Consider the following 21,598-nt stretch of genomic DNA (forward strand, 5'->3'; position numbering starts at 1 on the left):
TGATTATGTATAGGATGGGGGGGGTCTCCCACCACGTACAGTCTTTGTTTCTGCCGCCCCCCTCCCTCCACAGCTGGACCTCGAAGATCGCTTCCTGCTTTACAAGGACGTGGACGGAGGAGTGAGATTTCAGCGCAGCTGTCATTGTCACCGGGGCTCTTATCGCGTAGGGGACTCTGCGCGGGGGGGGGGGAGGGGGGGCGTTGGACAGGGAGGTTCTGAGAGGGGCCTCTGTGAGCGAGGAGATAGCTGAGATAGCAGGAGAGCCTGGATGGGATTACAGAGACGCATCCCCAACAAAGGGCCACTTCAGTGTGTGTGAGCGTCCACAGTGCGATGGAGACTTGGTCTGTTCATTTATAGGTTTATTAAAGTCGTGGCGTTGCAGGGTAGAGGATGCGGCACGCGGGAGGTCAGCTCTCAGTGTGGCGTCCCGGATCGCCGACATCCCTGTGTGACACAGCCGGGATTTTTGTGAGGATAGACTGAGCATGTGTGTGTCAGGCTTTGTCATTTACATTCTAAAGGAGTTTCCTCTTCTCTTCCTTTCTCCCTGGATGTGTGTGTGTGTGTCTGTGTGTCTGTGGGGGTGTTTTATGTGTGTGTACCTGCCAGGTGCTGCTGTTCTTGGATACTGCGCTGAGCTGTGCACAGATCCGACTGTGGTGCTGGAGGTGCGCTGTGCCAAGACTCACCAGGTGAGGGCTCCTCTTCTCACTGACACTTGCCAGGCGAGGACTCCTCTGCCCTCTGAGACTCACTAGGCAAGGACTCCTGTGTCCTCTTACTCTCACTGGGTGAGGATTCATCTCTCCTCTAAAACCCTTATGGTCTCTCCTCTATGACTTGCTAAGTGAGGACTCCTCTTCCCTCTGTGACACCCTGGGTGAGGACTCCTCTTCCCTCTGTGACACCCTGGGTGAGGACTCCTCTTCCTTCTGTGACACCCTGGGTGAGGACTCCTCTGGCGTCTGAGGCTCACTAGCCAATGATGCCTCTCCCCTCTGAGACATACTTGAGGAGGACTCCTTTCTGAGAATCACTAGGTGAGGATTCCTCCCCTCTGTGACTCGCTACGCAATGACTCATCTCCTCTCAGAGATTCACTGGGTGAGGACTCCTCTCCACTCTATGACTCACTAGGCAATGACTGCTCTCCCTGCTCTCCCTTCTGAGACTCACTGAGTGAGGACTTCTCTCCCCTCTGTGACTTACTACACAATGACTCATCTCCTGTCTGAGAATCACTAGGCGAGGCCTCCTCTCCCCTCTATGACTCACTAGGTAATGACTCCTCTCCCCTCTATGACTCCTCGGGTAAGGACTCCTCTCCTCTTTGAAACCCATATAGTGAGGATTCCTCTCCCCCCTGAGACTTGCCAGGTGAGGGTACCTTTAGCATGGCAATGCTCCTATAATGAAACTGCTGCTGTAGCTATGGGCAGACATTTCTGCTGCATTATTTCTGGAAAGTGTTCAGCTGTGTAATTTTGGATCACCTGGTAAGTAACGAAAAAGACGAATAATGACGATAATGGTATGAAGCCCCTGGCAATCTGGGAGAGGGTGGTCTGTACCCTGGTGGTGGTGGGGGGGTGCAGACCGCCCACCCCCCACGCAGCAGACCGGCCGGCCCATGTGTGCTCGAGCACGCAGCAGGGATACAGACTGCGAGCTGAGGAGAGTGGGTTGATCGCCTTCATCCCGGAGCGTCCGTGGCTGCGGACCAAGGGCACCGTCGACATGTTTTTCCGCGTCTCCGTGGAAGCGGCCCAGGATGCGTTTGGCTGTGTCCCTCCACGTCTTAGTGGAATTAGTGTTCGATCCTGGCAGTAGTCGCTCCTTATGCTTTTATAGCCAATTACCGGGTGTCAGTCGGAACATGCTGATGTCTCCGTTTCTCAACTTTAAAGAGGAGGAGCGCGGCGGCTGCTGCCAGGCCCCGCACCGTATTTACTTCCTGCGCAGTGCTGGCTCGCCGGTCGTCTTTCACCTTGGAGAAGCGACACCTTAGCTGTGCGGCTCTCCTGCCGGCAGCCGGGCCCAGCGCACTGGGGGAATGTAATCAGGCGATCCGTGCGGCACCATCGCGGCAAGCGCAATAAGGCTGCTCACACACTCCTCTGTCCTGTACATGCACGACTCCTGTAAGTTATGCGCTCAGTCTGAGCCCCCCGCCCTCCCCCCCCGTTCCTGTATCGATCCAAAGGCACCTGTAGGCCTCCCACCGGGAGCGAATCAGAATCACACACGCTCTGGCTGCTGTTACACTGTAATGCAAAAGCACCAATGAGGAGGAAGCTTATTTCACTAGCATGGACTTGTGAAAGCAAGGTGGACAGCAGAGGCGAGGCTAAGCTGAGTCCACTCTTCATGATGACAAGCCCCGCCCATGACCACACCCCATTATGTTAGGCCACGCCCACCCGTTGTTTTTTTTCCCAGATTCTACCTCGGTGAACCTTTATACTCTTCCTGGACCACCATGCCACAAGTCCCCATCTTCCCAGCTTAAGCCTCACGCCCCCCTCCCCCCCAGCGCTGCCGGCCTGCCCACCGTCGAGGCGGGCATGTAAGTTATCGCCGCGTCGGAGGAGTGTGCTATTAGAACGTTCCGGTGGCTATTACGCCGGTCGCGCGCTGGCCGCCTCTCCTAACGAACATATGCTTCCGAACGAATGCCTAAACTCTTATTTATGGATTTAATTTAATGTGCGGGAAGAATTCAAAATTAAATTTGGTGTCTGCCTCCGGAGAGTCTCGGTGTATAATAACATGGTAATTTTTACACATCTTTATGAGAAATGAGAAAATTAATTCTTTCTGACAAGCTGTAATTATTGGACTTGGAACAGTTGCCACTGAGCAGTTTGAGCTCCGATTGTCTGGCACCGAGCTCAAGGAGAGGGCACGCACACACGCACAGACACACGGACGCACACACACGCACACACTCATGAACACACAGGGGTACTCAAACACACACACATCCATACAGAGGTCCTCCTATACACACATATATATATATGCATACACACATGCATCTACACAGATATGCTCACATACACACAGTGTGGATATCCATACAGGATCAGATACTGAACATTTCCTCTCACCATCAGACTCACCTACGCTGCGGATTTATGGTGACTAATATCCTTTGTTGTGTATTCATATTATTGATTATTTAGATTAAGACTAACATTTTCTGGATTTTTTTATAAATACGGGATATTTTGTCCCATTTCAGAATACGCGGGCAGATAGTGTTGAAAGTAATTCTCTCCGAGCTGGAATTGCTCTGGAAATATGTAGGTAACATTTCTGGGCAGTTGGGGACCCAACTCCCATCTTCTGATGCCTGACTCTCTAATGCAGCTGTATCTGCTCTGCCGGGGGGGGGAGGGGGGGGGGTCTTAGTCCCAGTAATGCACCTTTGGTTTTAGAGTAGATTCAACTTTATTGTAAGTAGAAGTATTCAGACATCGAAATGCAGGTTGGAATCTAATCTGAAATAGTGCAAAAGTGCTACAACATAACCATATGTTATGAATAAATAAATATCTGCACAGTTATACAGAGGTACGCATGGTAAACCTGTTGTGGTATAAATTGTGATTTTATGCAGAATCTGTGATTGTAATGAAAGAGAATGAGAGTTCTGTACAGCGTATCTATCTATCTATCTATCTATCTATCTATCTATCTATCTATCTATCTATCTATCTGTCTGTCTGTCTGTCTGTCTATTGAAATGCAGGGGGGGAGTATGCTGTCCATAGTTTGGGTGGGAATAGGTGTAGTGGAGTGTCTTTCTGGGGTCAGGAGGGGAAGGACCTATCTTTCTTGGCCAGGACGCTCCAAACAAACACGCCAGCATACCGGCCTGCCTCCCACGTCCTCCCCCCCCCCCCCACCCCCACCCCCTATCGCTGCCCATGCATCAGCCACAGGCCACGCTTAGTCACGCGTCGAGCCGGGCCGTCCCGTGGCTGACTCACTCACATTCAGAGGTCACATGTGTGCAAGGGCCTCACTCCACCGTTGGCCACCGGTGGTCCGGCGACCTGTGTCCAGCCGCTTTGAAGCGGCCCGCTGCAGCTGTTCCGTGGCCGGGCTCCACGCGAGATGGAGAGGGGGGTCCACGGTGGCCAAGCCACCCGCCCTCCCCTCCCTGCGGGTGGGAGCGGCCCAGCAAGGGCGGCCCAGATGGAAGGAGGAACTGGGAGAGAAATGGGCTAAACCATCAAGCGGCGGCATGTGGGGGGGGGCAAGATGGGCTTGGAGAGGTAAGGACAGGTTTCATTGCGGGGGTGGGGGGCAGCTGGGGTAGAGGGCAGCATAGATTAGCAGGGCTGGCCGGTAAGCGGGGGAGTGGACAGCCTGAGCTGGTAATTGGGCAGTAAAGGGGACCAAACTGGGCACAGGATGGTCAGCTGGCAGCGGAGGAGGGGGGACGGGGGGGACAGGAGAGGCTGGATGCTGAGGCAGGGGACGGGGGGTAACTGGGATAGTGATCCAGGGGTGCGGGTGGCTGGAGGGGGCTTGGCCGGCGGGCGGGCGTCTCGCTCACTGCGATGGCCAGCAGGTCGTCCCAGGTCAAGGTCGGTGGCGAGATGTTCCGAGCACATCTGTGCCACATCAGCGCCCCCACCCCCCGGCCCCAGGCCATCCTGCCCCCTGTCCCTCTCTGAGGCAGGCAACTTAGCAAACCCTGTCTCTCGAAGATGAAGCCCCAAACAGACAGGGCGGGTCCCCCTAAACAGAAAGGGCGGCCCCCCCACAGAGATCAGGCCTGCCGGCTTTTGGGAACCTGGATCCAGTCCCCCAACAGGACCTCCGCCCGTGATGGTGCTGACGTGGCCCACAGAACCCATTACGGTTTATTTATTTATCCCTTTTCATTTTGTCATCTGCCGTTGAATGTTTAATGTGTTGTCCTGACAGTGGTTCCCCCCCCCTGGGAGCTGAATCTGCACACCGGTGGCGGGGTGAATTATACATGATAGGGCCCGCGATGGAGAGCCAGTGTCACTGAGAGGCGTTCACACTCCTGGGGCCCACAGAGGAACCTGTTGTTCCGGACAGGTCAGAATGTGCCGGAAGCTGCTAATGCACCTGCCGCCGTCGGTGCATCTGAGTGGGTTCGGATGCGGCACATTTCGCCGGTGAATTGGTGGCCCTTATTGGCGGCTCTGCACTGCCAGTTGGCCTCCCAAGGTGACAGGTTGCTGTGCATGTCAGCGGCCAATGGCAACATCTCTGGCTGTGATAAGCCCCGCCCACACAGTTCCCAGCATGCCCTGCAGCTCTGCCCCTACCACAGCCGAGCGTGTAGCCTTTATTCTTCGCCGTTTCCATTTCAGATATTTCTCCTCGGGTTCTAAAATGTGAAATATGATCGTGTGAAAAAAAAAAAACATGAAAGTCGCAGGCTGATTTCGCTTTGCTGTGATTCTTGGCTTCCTGTCACTATCTAGGATAGAGTTCAAGGCGAGTATCAGCCAGCGGGAGCCTCGGGAGCCCAGGAGCAATCTGTTGAGCCTTTGAATCCCCATAGAACGTCGATCCCGCGTGGGACGCCTTGCTGAGGCCTGGGGCTTTCATTTCCGAGTCCTCAGGGGAGCGGTCTAATGAAATCAGTCGCCCCATGCAAATGAGGCCGCTGTTAACCCCAATCAGGGAGGTGGCGGAGTGCTCCCCACTCCCGTCCCCCAGGGGGAGCGCAGGGGCTCCTGTCTGTTACAGTCGGCGATTGTTAGATACGCTAAGAAGCCAGTAGGGGGCAGGAGGCGGGATGCAAAGCACTTGCTGCCGTGGAGACGGTACCGTCCAGGGGTGGGCGTCCCCTGTGATGTGTCGGCTGGCGGGGACCCCCCAGGCTTCCCTCCTCAGCATGTCAGGACAGACAGATACGTTGGGCTGCGTTGTCACCGGCAGGACGGATGAAAGTTTGAAGCCCAGATGACTACTGGTTTAAGTCCCTCAATGTACAGAAATCGGTGGACAAATATGAAGATTCCCTGAATAAATCAATTAGCAAAGCAGCTAAGGAAGAACAGTGTGGTATTAGAAGGTTAGACGGGGGATGTTACGGATACCCCCAGTCCCAGGGCAGAATCTTTGGTTTGTTATGGATAGTGAATGCCTGCCCCCCTCCGCCACCGCAGTCCAGGACCTCCGTATCTAGCCACCCACCACTCCAGATCCGCAGGACCGAGGAGCTAGACTCACCATTCTTGCACACGCCTGACAGTCCAATGGGCCGCAACCCAATACCCAGCTGGCTGGGGTTCGGGATGTGCTTCTGGGATGTGATGGCACATCGTCTCTCTACCATCTCACTGGATTCATGTTTGTCCGGGATCTCTGCCTCACCTTCATTAGGAGCACCCCCCCCACCAGCGTTTCTGCCCTGGGGGGGGGGGGGTGGCTGTCAATGTGCCGCGACCCCGTAAGGAATGTGGCAAACGGACGGGAGGCGGGTGAGAGCGGCGCTGGTGACGGCGGCCCTGCGCACCGAGCCCGGGAGGCCCCATCCATTGTTTGCCGCTCCAGCCGGGAGAAGAAAGGGGATGTGGAAGAAAGGACTGTTTGATAGAGCCGTGGACACTGTGTGAGGGAGAGCTGAAGGGCGGCCATTGTCTCGGCGCGACCTCAATTTGGTACTGTGTGGCCCTTTTTACGGACTGTCTACTCTGACAATGCTGCCATTCTGTCCGGCTTGCTTAAAAAAGTCCGGATTAGTAAAACAGCGCACTTGCGTGTCCAGATTTCCAACTATCCGGGCCGGAGATATGCAAAGGGGACGGTGATGTTTCGAAGAACTGCACCCCCATGCCTCCCCCCCCCCCCCACACACACACACGCCGAGCCATATTATCTAAATTTAATTTGCCGTGATTATTTAAGGGCAGGAGGAATGCGGTACTCTCCGGACCTGGGGACTGTCCCGTGTCGCCACACTTCCTGTTTGTGCCGCGCTCGGATAAAAAGTTGCGGGGGGGGAACAGTCACTTTATTCATCTCTGCTACCTCCAGCTGTCCCCATTCTCCCTTTCTCTCTTTTCATCCCTCCTCTGTTCCCTCTCCCCCCGCTGCTGTTGCACTCCTTCCTTCCTTTGGAGGCTGGCCTGTCACCTTCGCGGTCCCATCCATGTCATTGTTCCACATGTTGGCAACCTGGCCAGTGATTAGCATATTTATCCAAAAGCGACGTATGTTTTTTTGCGAGAGCATGGTCAGACAGTCCCTGGAGCAACTAGGGTTAAGGGTCTAGCTCAGCGGTCCAACAGTGACACTGCTAAACCGACATTGGGATTCGAACTGACAACCTTCCGATGATGGGCTCAGTGTCCTCACCTGCTGAGCCCCACACTGTTTGCTGAAACCATAGTTGCCTGTATACTCATCCTACTCCAGTTCCATTCTTGGATGCCCCAGCCTCGTGTCCGACTCGATCACACCACCATGAGTCTCCCAGTGAGGACGCTGCCTTGTCCAGCCTAGACCTTGCAGCTGGGGAGGTGGCAGGTCGTGACATAATGTTGTTAGGAAGATGGATGGAGACGGGAGTCTGCGCCGGGATGCAGCAGAGAGGAGCTTGTTTTCCGTTTTGTTTCCCCATGTTTTGTAAGATTTAGAGGTGATTATGGTACGTATGGTTTCAAGGATCCCAGGATTCAAAGGCTTCATTGTCATTTGTACAAGTACAATGAAATGCTTGCTTGCGCACTTCCCCGTACACTTTAACAACATATGACGATAGAGAACAACAAATAGAAAATAACAGCATCGTGAACAATAGCATATACACAATATACAAGCAATATGCAATAACATAAAAGCAGGAGGACATGGTGCTGAGGTTTCAATTTGCAGCGATAAATTAATAGCAGTGTTGACTGGGGTTATAGATCCCTGCATATGTAACATTCCCAGTGCATGCTGGGTAGAAGCTGTTCCTGGGTGTTCGTGTCCTGATGGACCTGTAGCGTCTCCTGGAGGGGAGGGAGACAAGTGAATGTGCTGGATTCTCTGCTTTCTCACCCTGTTTTGACTTTCTGAAGCTGGTAGAGAGACAACAGAGTAGCAGGATTAGCATTAGCTTAGCGCCCCCCCTGCCAGTCAGCCACCCGGGAAGGGGTTCCGTGCTCCAGTTGGGTCACCTCCGCGGGGGGGGAGCCCGGCTGGGCGGCGCCCAAGTGTCACTTCTCATTGGAGCAAGCGTCACTTTTGCAGTGCTGGGGAGGTGCATTGTCATGCGGAGCTCTCGATTGGGTATTCCCACAAGGAAACTGAGCATAGGTGCTCTAAGCTAATATCTTTTACTGTGGTGTGTTTGCTACTGTGCTGTTTGCGTGTTCTAGTCGCTCATGTGTATGTTCATGAGTCTTTGTGCATATGTGGAGGGCCTTTCTCTGTCTGTAAACCTCCTCTAGTGATAAACAATAGGATTTATGGAACAGTGATGGATATCACATTGGACCTTGAGTTCCAGAGGTCAAAGGTCACTTATCTGAAGGTGGGCTGGCCAGGCTCGGTGATCCAAAACCGTGGGTTTTTTTTTAGTGGTGGTGGGGGTACAGTACATGACCCTAACTGGTTCTGGTCACTGTGAGAGTACAGACTGAGGGGGCAAACAGACCCCAGAGGGTGTAGATGTTGTACAGATGCTATCCTGCTGTGTCCTGGGTCAAGCATTTCAGCCTGACCTGACCTTTTGTTCTGGGTGAGGGACAAGGTTTGGTAGAAAAAAGGTCCCCATCTTGTTACCATAGCCAATATTTCGTCATTTTGGACTAAGGCAACTTTCCTCTTGCCACAGTGTCCTCCTGACACCACAGAAGCGACATTTTAGTCTGAAATGTCTTTTTTTGCATTTAGCATTTCAGGCGAAAGATCTGATTATAACCAAGAACAACGGGTGGAGGGTGTTTGTATCTAATGTCCATGTTATACAGCAACAATATAGGTAACATTAATATCAAAATAGATTTTTATTTCTTAAGAAATGTCTAAGAATGTTTAACTATTTTTTTCTATTTAAGGGGGGGAATCCAGACACTTCTAAAGTTTAGCTGTAATAAAGATTGAGGACATAACAGCAGAATCAATTATTTTTGTCAGCAAATTAAATTGTAATTAATCAGAGTTAATCACCCATCTCAAAATGTCTGTCATGCAAATAAACTGTTGAACATTCAAGGTTAATTTGCCCTGTCTTGTTACTTGGACCAGGTGGGGGTGTGAGATCTGTAGATCAATGGTGTTATGGAGGTTGACCAGTCCACCAGCTCAGAGCTTTGACCAGTAAACAGAGCAGCTCTGAGACCGTGTGACGACTCTGGCTCAACTGAATTTTCACACATATATCTGCCGCAACCAATCAGCGAGGCCGTAAGGTGCAGAGAGCGGCGAGTGCTTAAATGGAACAGCCATCCTCCTCTTGAAAAAATGTCCTTTTTTTCCACACGGTGCCCCTTGCTTGGTGGGAGGAGAAAATGAGACCCTTCAACCCAAACAACGGCTTCTGTGGGGACGACACTGGTCTGATTCAGTTTTAGTTTTTATACACAGCAGAGGTGAAGGGAGAAGCAGGGATGAGGGATCTCTGTCAGGTGTTATCAGCCTCTGCTTTGCCTCGTTTGTTTAAAAGGCCTTCCTCCATCCTACAGGAATCCCAGCAGAACACAAGGGAGCTATGGGACCTTACGAGAGCACAGTCAGCCCCAGCTCACGGTCGTCCGATAGTTTGCCTGTTCATAAATGATTCAAATGACATTTTGTATTTAATTAATGATGACTCCCCCCCCCCCCCCCCCCCCATGAGGGCTCTTAATAACACTCAGTGGCTGTACCAAAAAACCTTGCGTCACGGTCCCGCTGGTAAACGCCATTTAACGACATAGTGACATGCCGACATGCCCCCAAACAGTCCGGAAGGCTTCGCTCTTTCAAACCCGCGACCATCTGGGAAAAAAAAAAAAAAGGTGTTTCCTTTTTGAAATGCAATCAGTTGATTTGTCAGCAGTCATGAACTGAAACATTGTTGAGACTGTTTAAGGAAAAAAGCTCAGAATATTCCGTCTGTAGTGAAGACATCTCCCCGCCTGAAACTTCACAGTGAAAATTCACACGAAATGGCATTTGATGGTCTCAGAAGGCACGTCAGTCTGTACGGTGAGCTTAGAAATTCTCACCCACTGCAATCTTATCGTTCCGATTCCACACCCCACAGGTGCTAAATGACTGTACGGATCCACAGCTTTGTCCACGGAAGTCTGCGCAGATCGTCGGGGAAGACTGACAGTTAATATGAGTGTTAACAGGTGGTTGCATGAAAAAGCTTTCGACCATGACAGCCTTTTAAAATTTATTTTGAATTGGCTGGGACGCGTTAAATCTCATTATCCGTGTCGGCTTGCTTGGTAGGACAAGGCGGTTGATGGTACCGGAGTGGATACAGGGCCCATTTAAAGTCAGATGGCATAGTATCATGGGAAATGGGCGTGGTCTAGCCTAAAAGGGTGGAGACTCATCAGAAGGGGCGATGGTCAAAACAATCTGCCTCCGGATGCTTCCACAAAAGTCTGGCATAAGGTCATAGGCACAAAAACACTTTTTTTTATCTGGAAAACAAGGTGCTTCATATAGGACTCTGTCAGACAAATAGGCCTAAATAATCCTCATAGATGGATTTTGCAGGCTGCTGGCAGACACAATTCAATAAACGAAACAGTTAACCTCATGAACATGCAACGAATGTCATTTACCAGCAGCTAGTATGGATTTTACTCTTGGAATAACTGATGAGGCTATTCCAGCACACTGATAACATTACCTGTATGACTGTCCAGCCAATCTACACAGGTCCTGATTGGCTCCTCGCATGGTAATTACTTTGTGAGTTAAATGACCCTCGCAGGCACTGTTAAGAGCTTTTTAAATTAAAGTTGAGTGCCGATGCTGATTGGGCCTTTTCTAATGCTAAGTTTCCCCTCTGATATCTCTTGGTTGTTCCGTCCTTGACTATTGTGATGTAAAAAGGAAAGCTAACTGTGACCAAAGTGGTGACGGTCGGCAATGACAGCAGTTGGGAGACACTATCCATCCTACAATCCCATTCTCTCTATGCAGACACCTTTATTTTTTTAGTCCAATCCACCAGAGAGAAACAGAGACGTTGTGAGTTCTAGTCCCAATACATACCCACAGGGTGTTATGCTACAACCAGACCCTTGGAGTTCAATGACGGTGATCGTTTGCCTGCATGGCAGGTCTCGCAAATGGCGTCCCAGCCATCACCAGGCCAACCGGGTACGACCGATGTATCGCCCGCAGTCGGGATAGCATGCGAGCGCAAGGAGGCGCAGGCCACATAAATCTCTCTCTTCCTGTTCGACAGGGGAGTTGAGAGGGAGCTAGCGGGGGGAATTAGGTAGCGGGGGCGTGTAGGGGATTTGGGGGGGCCAGCGCAACAACACTCGAGCACTGTTAAAGAACCAATTATTCATATCAGAGGGAGTTCCAGTACCCCAGCTGTGAGGATGTTCTGTCTGACTGCAGCAGAGGGGAGACTGAACACTCAAGTTCCCCAGTATTGATTTCCTCTTGCTCTCATCCTCTCAGCAGTCGTCGAGAGAGGAGGGACAATAGATTGAGTGTTTTTAGTCCACTTTCTTCCGCCTCCTCCATCCCCTGCTCATGTCCTTGAATGGTGTTTCTCACATAGAGTGTTACTCTTATTCCCCATATGCATCGCTGGAGAGACGTGGGCAGCAGTGGGCCTAGAACGTAGTCCTCTATGATTTTAAATGGACTTCAGTTCCCAGCATGCATCACTCTGCCCACCTGGACAATTGGGGGGGGGCGGTTAAAATCCAAAGCAAGCAGTCAGATGGAGTGACAGTAGCCCCTAAATATGGGCTACGGTTTCCCATCAGGCATTGTGTGTGAGGTGGCATGTATCCCATGAAGCAGCAGTCATTCATGTTGACGTCGGTAAAGACCAGCGGTTAGACAGAGTCCCAGGGGCTTCTGGGGAAGGGAGCCTGCTCAAGCTAACTTTCGGCACCCCCATGGCCGACAACATCCCGAGCGTGTGGTTTGCTGAAACCGCGGCTCAGCCTCTCACAGAACCGCTTCCTCCAAAACTCACGCCCCAGAGGACACTCATCAGAAGGCGGCGGGCGGAAAAATCACTGGCGGAGGGCCGGCCAGTCGTTTTGTATTTTTGGTTCGGCAGTGGGGTGGCAGAGGATGCCGGGGAAGGCCACAGCGGCAGCGACCAGGGGCCCAGCCAGGCCGCAGCGCACGGGGCGCGGGGGGAAGCCTCGAGCCGGGGGTCCAGGAGCTGTCGGAACTAATTGCAGCCCAGTGAGGAAGGGCCTTCATTAGCCATCAGCACACATGGTGACCAGATGTGGGGCCAGCCAGAACGGAACGCCACGCTCCCCCCCCGCTCTTCCTCTAACCTAATAATCTGTCTTTTGTTTCCACAGGGCTATTGAGCATTAAGTCGACCCCTGCCTCGTAAGGGAAGTCTCCCAGGACTGAATAGAATTCTTTGTAACAAAGAGAGAAGCTCTTTGGGGGTGGGGGTGGGGGGGGGGGGTTGTGAGGGGGGGGGGTGTTGCAGGCTGTGAGTATTTCATGCTTCACTCTGGAATTTTTATGGCTTGTTTTTGCAGTCAAGAATTACGCACTGTCCCCATTAAGGTATACATGCCACCTCTGCAGGTCCTGCGCCGGGCAGCTGTAGAAGTTTGCAGTTCAGTGGCACTGGGAACACGTCTATCTCACTTAACTTGTGTTATTACGATGGCACACATGAACTTCACGTGCAGATCATGTGGCACCGTGTCAGTACATAAGAACTTTATGTATGTTAAGGACACGCACACAAACATGCAGTCCGGTGTTTTGGCGGCTGTACACATGGTTTCCGTGATTTCGTGACCTTCACGTGTAATGCGCGTAATTCAGTTTCCCATGCGGTAGTGTAAATGTGTCTGTAATTCATCCCGGCATACAGAGAGGTGTCGCCGTGTGTCTGTGCTGTGAACTGTTGCAGTCTGGGGGTGCGTGTGGGGCTGGGGGGTGCTTTTGTGAGGGGCTCGCCTCTGTCAGTGTGAAAGTGGTTGCCATGGCACTGTTTACAAACACATTTGTTCCCGGGTCTTTCTCGAGGCCCAAGCCCATATGAGTGGTATTGACTGAGGATCGAACCCGCATTACTCCGTTTGGTAGCTAATGCACTTCTGATGATGCTGAAGAGGACGGAAAACAAAAAGCGGGGGGAAAAAAGAAAAGCGAGGGAAGAAAAGACAGCTACTGTGTTGCCGTAACAAAGGAGAATATTTCTATAGAAGGGAAAATACACTCCTAGAGAAGAAATCAATTAAACGTAACCCCAAGATCTTGCTCCGAGTTTATAAAAGGAAAAGGACCTTTTATAGTTTAAAAACAAACGTGAGTGAATAGACAGCCCACGTCTGGCAGAGATGCAGGCCGAGGCGAGCGAGCGTGGCATGGGTGTCGTCCGATGCATGATGGGGGATGGGTGGTGGGGGGGGTGGGTTCAGTTCAGTTAAATGAACCTGGATGCACGTGCTGACCACTGGGGGTCGATTCAGTCTCAGGGACAGTGAATCTGAGGGTAGCTGTTTGGACTATTGAGGGGTGAAGGTTTCAGTGCTGGGCAGTGAATGCTTGGAAAAAAGACGAAAGCAGGCTGGTTAGATTTCTTATTGTACACCGGTGAGGGTGGGTGTTCGGATCAGTGAGGCCTGTGGAGGCTGGAAATGTAGCTCAATTAGCGGATAATGGTGAACTGGAGCATAAGGGGAATAAGCACACCTTGCGTTTCAATGTGCTTAAAGCTCCACGTTAAAAATCCAATTGCAGGTCCTGAATGTCTGGAACCCAAAGCCCACGTGCTTAAACACGGCTGTCTATCCAAAGCAGCCCACAGGAAGACGACTTGACATATTCAGTGTATTTGCCCTGAACCTGATACCTTCTATAGTCCCTGAATCCTTCCTCAAACTTCCAGACCAGCCAGCCCATCGCGTCTCATTTTTTTCCGGGATATTTAAATCAGGAGGAAAGGAGATCCGGAGGACTGGCCTGAGATGTTGTGTGCGCTCAGGTAATTGCATTTACACGTTAAACCCTAATTAGCGCATTCCAGAGGGAAACAGAGGCAGATGCTAATTAAGCACCGTCAGTGCTAGTCACATGCTTTGCAGAAGGGCTTCACCCCTGTGCAGTGAAAGGTAAGTGTGTATTCACCAAGGCTGTGGCAATACTGGGGCCATGGTTCCGCGGCGAGCGTGCCGGGGCTGTGGGGGCGCGGCCTGGAGAATGCGATTCTGCCCCTGCTCCTTTTGCGGGTTGTAACTGGACGATCGCATGTTCCTTATGACCACTGAAGCACGCTTGTCGTCCACAGCTGTGCAGGTTGGTGCGCGCGTGTGCGCTCACGGAATGCGACTATGCTGGTCTGGGAAGCCCCGGAGGTGACTGATGCCCTTCGGCCGGGATGGCGGCCCTTTCCCTTTGAACTCTGACCTCTGCGTGACCCCTGGGGGCAGAGATTCCCGCGGCCACCCCCTTTTGTCCTCTGTGCGTAGTAGCTAATCCGGCATGAGGTTTGAATGAGCCCAGCTAATGCGTGGTTACAGTACTAATTCACTGCCCCACTGTTAATGTCTGTTCTAATTAAGGCTGTACCGTGGCTGAGTCTGGTTCTTATTACGCACTACCGCGCCCCTCCCCCTGCGTGTGGGGCAGGGGTATGGGGAGGAGGGGGGGGGATTACCCCAAGGTTCACTTTAATTGTTTTCCTCCTTGAAGTGCGGAGGGGGGGCGGAGCATGCTAATTCCGGCAGGGAGTCGCTGTGGTAGTGAGGGACTTTGGGGGGGGGGGGGGCTTACAATGGCAGGGTCCCGGCCATTGATTTAAACCATACCTCCCAGCATTCCTGCACAACGCACAATGGGGCTCATTATCCGAGCCGCCCGACTCCCCCCCCCCCAACAAAGGCCCTTTCACCCGCTCTCCTCCAGGCCGACCCGGTCCAAGTCGCTCCTCACCCAGCCAGGGCATCCGGCTGCGGCTTCACACCTCTCGTGCTCACGCACACATGCTCTTTCGCTGGTGATCGGGTGTGCACACTTGCACACACACATGCACACAAGGACGCAGGTGGATACCCCAAGCAGCGTTGCCCAGAACAGGAGACGGAAACCCATCAGCCTTCTGGTGTTCTGATGAACCGATGTCATTTATATGCGGCAAATTGTCAATGTGAAAATTCTGTTGGACCCAGTGGGGTTACATGAGGCACACCTAAGAAAAGTTGGGTTCCTCAGGACATAGACTGGGGGTCAGATGGCGGGGGTATCTCATTAGCTGATTTATTATGATCTAAACCCTGCCAGACTTATGCATGCACACATGACCACGTGTGAGGGTGTGCATATAACAGCCGACGATCTGGCTGTGCATGAAGTCCATCACGCCATTTCTCCACCGTCCAGTTCCATCGCCATGTGTCTGGTATCTCATCCTTAATTAAAACCATCCCCAGCTGTCTTAATTACAATAATTAGGGCCGACTTCCTTTTAAATTGTGCCTCAGACTGAGCCGACGGTCTACGAATGATGCTGTTTTTTAACGAGGTCATTAGTCTGTGTCCACCGATCTCGTGCGGGCGCCCTTTCTCCGTGGTGGGCAGTCTTATTGTGAGGTCACTTCCTGTGGTCCTTGCGGCGTCAGTTTTGCTGGCCTCCGCTATGCCTGTTGGGAAGTGTGTGTGAGTGCAGTGGAGCTTCAGCAGGTAAGATGGGAGGGGGGAGGAGTTCCACCCCCTGCCCTGGATGAGGCGGGCCACGGGTTCTTACTAGATTAGAGTAATTAGAGACGCTCAGTGTCAGTGCTAATCACCCCTGCAGCCTAATTACGGCAGCCTGCTTGTACTGCTGCGGCATCGCTGCTTATCACGGCTTTCATCTTAACCTGCCCCCCTCTCTCTCTCTAATGATACCAGTGTCACTAAGGGTGTGCATTTTACCTCCCCCCCCCACCCTGGCATCTCTCTCTATAATGACACCGCCCTCGGAAAAGGTGCTCACCATAACCTGTCTCTCCACCTCTCTGTGTAATGGCCGCAGGGACGGCGTGGTCGGAGCAGTCGGCGAGGCGATGTGCGTGTTTAGTAACGTCTGCCTTGCCTGTTGTGTCTGGCAGGTACTGCAGGCCGAGTGTGGAGCTGAGGACGAATGAAGACCGGGGAGCCTGAGGACTGGTAGGCCTGGGGGATTGTCCTGCACTGGGGTGTGTCCTCACATCTTAATGGCCCTAAAGCAAGGTGCCACTGGGCATTCTGGTACCATCAGGTGTCATACTGGTGCATAAAGACATTATAATGGTCCATTCTGTAATTTATCTGGTCCAAAATGGTGTCAAACTGGTCCATACTTATGTCATACTGATACACGCAAAACATTTAGTGGTCCTATGGTTGACTGGTCCATAGTAGCGTCAAACTAGTCCCTATTTATGTCTTATTGGTGCATGCAAAGAGTATACTGGTACAATCTGTGGTTAGAAAGGTCCATAGTCATGTCAGACTGGAACCTATTTGTGTCTTACTGGTTTATGCAAAGAGTTAAATGGTCCAACCTGTGGTTAGACTGGCCCTCAGCAATGTCAAACTAGTCCCTATTTATGTCTTACTGGTACACGCAAAGAGTATAATGGTCCACTCTATGGTTAGACTGGTATAGCAGTGTCAAACTAGTCCCTATTTATGTCTTACTGGTACACGCAAAGAGTATAATGGTCCACTCTTTGGTTAGACTGGTATAGCAGTGTCAAACTAGTCCCTATTTATGTCTTACTGGTACATGCAAAGAGTATAATGGTCCACCCTATGGTTAGACTGGTATAGCAGTGTCAAACTAGTCCCTATTTATGTCTTACTGGTACACGCAAAGAGTATAATGGTCCACTCTATGGTTAGAAAGGTCCATAGTCATGTCAGACTGGAATCTATTTGTGTCTTACTGGTTCATGCAAAGAGTATGTGGTTAGACTGGTCCACAGCCATATCATACTGGTCTTACTGGTACAATGCACACATCGCAATAATAATGCATATTGCCTGCAATGCGGCCTTCAGCTCCCAGCTAGCCTCTCCATGTCGCTCATGTGACTATTCATGTCTGAATTTTAAAATGAGCCCCCTCCCACCACCCCCACCACCTCTCTCTCCCACCTGGCCTCTCCCACACCCTGCCCCCCCACCCGCCCTCCCCGCGCCTCCGTCACCAGCTCCTGCCCCCGTCTGATGTGATAAAAGCATGTTGCCTAACACTCAGATGGCTGTTTAATTTCACCGAGCGCGCCGGCGGTGGCGGTAAACGGGCCATGGGGGGGTGGGGGGGGGCATTGCACAGCCTATTCGCCGGGCCACCGTGCAGCCACGTCCCCCCTAATGTTCCGGTGCGCGCGAGTGTGCCCGTGTGTGTACGTCTCAGTACGCGCCAGCCCCACAATGGGATCTGGGCCCACCCCCCCCCCCCATCCTGCACCCCCCCCTTAATTGTGTTGTAAATTACCTTTCCTCTGTATTAGCTCCTGCTAGTCCATCAGGCCGGGGAGGTGGGGAGGGTCTGTGCGCCGTGTTTGATGTGTTCCGTGCGCTGCTCTATATGCATTAGTGTGAGGAGGATCATTATGTGGCCTGTATTTGAGTCATTTTTATTTAAGATGGCAGACAATGGGCTGTTGATTGAGGGAAACAGAAGGCGGACAATGCCGGTCTGTGAGACATAATGCGGCACCATTTTTCAGTGCCGCTTTAGAAGGGCCCCGGCTCATTGTGCCGCCGGGGGAAAAAAATGGTGCTTAGGAGGAGGAATATTTTGCCGTGGTATGTCATTATTTTGCAAATTTCTATTATCTCATCATGTTGTCTTCTTTGTAATTGCAGCTAATTAGGTGGCTAGCTGGAGCCCTGGCTTTGAGGCTGGCTTTCCTGTGAAAGGAGCCCACCGATTATCGCTCCGCAAGAGAGGCAGCGCAGAAAGGGGAGATTAATCTGGTTACCTTGGCGACACTCGCTTCCATCTGCGAGGAACAATGCATTTTTGTTTCCTTGGATCAGTTCAGATCAACAGAACGTGGTTCCCTTCTGTAACAATGCTGAATTCTTTCTAACTAGCCCCCTCCCCCCCCCCACACCACCCAACAAACCAACCCTCCCAATCTCTCCTTCTCCTCGATCTTCCGTCCACCTGTCCTTCCACCCAAGCTGGGCCAGCCCTGACCGCGTGGTCCGGAGTTCGGGGCCCTGGCTGCCTCTGGGTCCCTTGGCACCGGGACAGGTTGGGGTCAGGGTCGGCCAAGGCCGTGACCTTGTCATGCATAAGTCGGGGGAAGATTTTTTTTTCCCCTGCTTTTTCCTCCAAATCCTCCACATGCTGAAAAGCACTTAATGAAATAATGTACCCCCCCCCCCCACCGCACCCTCCTGCTGACTGTGTGAGACGGGCGGGCCTGGGGTGGGGGCGGAGGGGGGCATCAGGGCCCCCACGTTTGTGAAATGGAGACACAAAGAAGCAGCCAGTGAGCAGTGACTTGTACAGTAGAGGACAGCAGGGCTTTTTTTTTTTTTTTGGGGGGGGGTGCCTTTTATTCCCTTTGTAGTAGTGGGCCTTTCGTGTTGCCGGGCTAGGTTGGCATAGCAGGCGAGGAAAACGGTCCGCATCCGGCCTGGTGACTCAGAAAACCTGCGGGACCAAACAGGGACCTAGACTGCGCCCTTTGGTAACAGAAGTATTCACTGGCGCGTTTTTCTTACACGTACTCCCCAGTAGTTTCCATTTATGGCTGTGTTTCCCCGTGCCGCCGCTGACTATGCTGGCCGCCCCACGGGACACCCCCCCCCCCAAGCCCACAGTGCCCCTCACCCCCCCGTGCTGCTCCCGTCCCCCTGGCTTGCGTTCCAGAACAAGGTTGCCCTTGTGGGAGGAGCGGCTGGCCTTCCATCCACTGACCCCCCACCCCTTGTGGGGACACAGGTATCTCTGTGGGGGTTAAAATGGTAAGCGGCGTACGCGGGTGTGATGTCACGGCCGGCCCTGGCTGCACACTGCCCCTGTCACTGTTCCCTCCTTGGCATCATCCGCTTTTAAGAACCAAGGCTTCTACATAAACGGCAGCTTCCACTATAGATACAGAGGACTGATCAGCTGAGAGTGTGTGAATTACAAGTTGTCCTCCTTAACACTAAGGAATTTGCAGTCTGTGATTACCAGTCCTAGTTAAAACAATGTGTCCAGCAATAATTATCCCTCATTTTCATTCAAAGAGCTTGGAAAATACTTCCCTTTCCCAAGTGCTGATTTGTTTTTAATTGTGTTGATCCCAGTAGGACACTGGTTTCAATTATTCTAATATTAGTCAAGAATGAAGATGTATGATCTGCAGACCCTTCTTGTATAGTCATCAGTGAGCAGCTGTACAAAATATTAATTCATTTAATATTGTAATTTAATCTCCTAGAGCAGTCAACTAGCTTCTAACTTGCCATTCCTCTATTATGACACAGTAGCAAAAATTCTTCTTACAGAATTTTTTTAAACTTACGGCTCAGAGATAATATTTCTTTCGATGTTTCTTCTTTTATAATGTTTAGTTTGGCCTCTATCTTTACTTATTCCAGTGGATTCTTTGAGGCTTTTGACTCTGTCGAGATCACCTACATGGAGTCCCCTTTCTTGAAATTGCCCTTTTTTGGGCAGTTTTGGTATTTGCTTTTCCTTGAAGTATTGACAGTTCGTTTTCTTTGTCACTGACAATACGTTTCTGAAGTATTACCACCTGTTTTCCACAGATTGTGTACTCATCTGTTCCCCAGCTTACTCTGACTAGCCTCTCTCTCTCTCTCTCTCTCTCTCTCTCTCTCTCTCTCTCCCATTTGATCGTAATATGGTTCTTTGAAGTTGCAGACATTTAATTCAGTTTCTTCCTTAACAAATTAAACTATGTGTAAAACACTCCCATATTGCAGTCACAGTCACCCACTTCTGCAGTTATAACACCTCTATACTTGTCATTGAGTCCTAATTATTTGAGAAGTCCAGGTCAAGAAGCACTTTTTCCCCTGGTGGGCGATTTCACAAATCATGCTAAGTATCTTTTACCGTTTATCTTGTATCCGTTTCAAATTCGCTATTAGCTCGCGCTCAGATCGGCTCGTTGCTTTAGCAGATCGCGCTGCACATGCCAGGTGAGTCTCCACGGCTTGGTCTCTGATCACAAAGTTCTCCATTGTTTGCTATGTGAGATGACGTGCGTTTGACGATAGCCTGGGCTTGCTGCTCCACAAGCTGGGTCCCTGTGGTTCCGTTTAGTATTTTCGTGTGACAGTTCACATGTCACATGACTGTTCTCCAAGACGTACCTCTGCTTCTGTTGTTCTCCACCTTCTTTAGACTGAAGGGGGCTTCTGCCTGGCACATAATCTCCTTCCTCTTCCCCATCCTCTCCTGCTCCTTCTCCATATGTTCCAGCACCTGCAGCACCACCTGCTGACTCTCCTACGCATTCACCTGCTCCGTGGTCTTTGACCCATCAAACCGACATAAAGTGTAGACTACCTGTACATCCTTAATACTGCAGATTCTCTTGCCCCTTTGTTCGTCATTGGTACTGATTTGTAAGATGTGCACAGTTTATTTCTCTGATGGAGCTGCACAGAGCACCAGCAAGGGCTTTTTCATGGATGGCATGGTGCTGTAAAATGGCTTTATTTGTATATAGCAGAGAAGGAATAAGTGCCGGTTCCCCAGGGTTCATCTCTGCTGATCTGCCTCTTGACGCCTCTCAATCGTCTCCTTTGTGGGCCATGACTAGTGTGATATGACGGTAGCATCTGCTGCAAATGGAGTGGATCTCAGGACCTGGTTTCCACAGGTGTTGGAGTCATGTGGTCTAGCTGTGTAGGGTAGGATGTCTAAGTGTGTAGGGTAAGAGGTCTAGGTGTCTATTCTTCCTTTTGATGCTGTTGAAGAACATTTCACTCTTTGGTTCCTTTTGGACCATTCCGGTCACTAACCTATTCATAGAAGAATCATAAAAGGGGGAAGGATGTTCGACATCATTACTGGTCAAGAATGTTTGCCTTTGTGAACTATGAACTATGGTCCAATATCGTTGATGAGCTGCTTGGACAAACCATATGACCTCAAGATCTGGATGGTCTTCTTTGAAGTACTGGCAGCCATATTTGAGATTTATTGCCATTTATAACGAGTGTCCGGCACTGAATTCTGCTTGCCGCCGAAGATGACATGCCTTTGTACGGCCCAAAATGGACGTCAGCAGACAATGATCTGTCAGTAGGTTAAAGATATTCCTGAATAACTGGGGCCGGAACCTTTTAATCCTGAAAATGATGCTTAAGGCTTTTTTATTCAGCCTGTGAATATTTGGTTTCGGTCCGCTCAGGCTCTTTTAAGGGAATGCCTACCTCCCTTTGCCTTAGCGTGTAATGCGTAAGACTATGGCCTTGAGACCATAAG

At 51.3% G+C, this 21,598-nt stretch overlaps 1 protein-coding gene across 4 annotated transcripts in view; it reads left to right on the forward strand.

Moving 5' to 3' along the window:
* Nucleotides 1-21,598, forward strand: part of sox5 (SRY-box transcription factor 5) — a 153,288-nt gene that overhangs the window by 43,048 nt on the left and 88,642 nt on the right. For 2 of the 4 annotated variants that reach the window (XM_072709597.1, XM_072709598.1), the window contains 2 exons: nucleotides 616-698; nucleotides 16,257-16,314. In XM_072709597.1, the coding sequence (XP_072565698.1) occupies nucleotides 16,289-16,314 (26 nt within the window). In that variant the 5' untranslated portion in view covers nucleotides 616-698; nucleotides 16,257-16,288. Of the gene's footprint in view, nucleotides 1-615; nucleotides 699-926; nucleotides 1,047-14,592; nucleotides 14,629-16,256; nucleotides 16,315-21,598 lie in introns of those variants that run through there. The other 2 variants (XM_072709599.1, XM_072709601.1) reach the window with 2 other exon arrangements.

This window comes from Paramormyrops kingsleyae, chromosome 1 (genome assembly GCF_048594095.1).
Source record: "Paramormyrops kingsleyae isolate MSU_618 chromosome 1, PKINGS_0.4, whole genome shotgun sequence".
In the NCBI taxonomy this organism is placed as follows: Eukaryota; Metazoa; Chordata; class Actinopteri; order Osteoglossiformes; family Mormyridae; genus Paramormyrops; species Paramormyrops kingsleyae.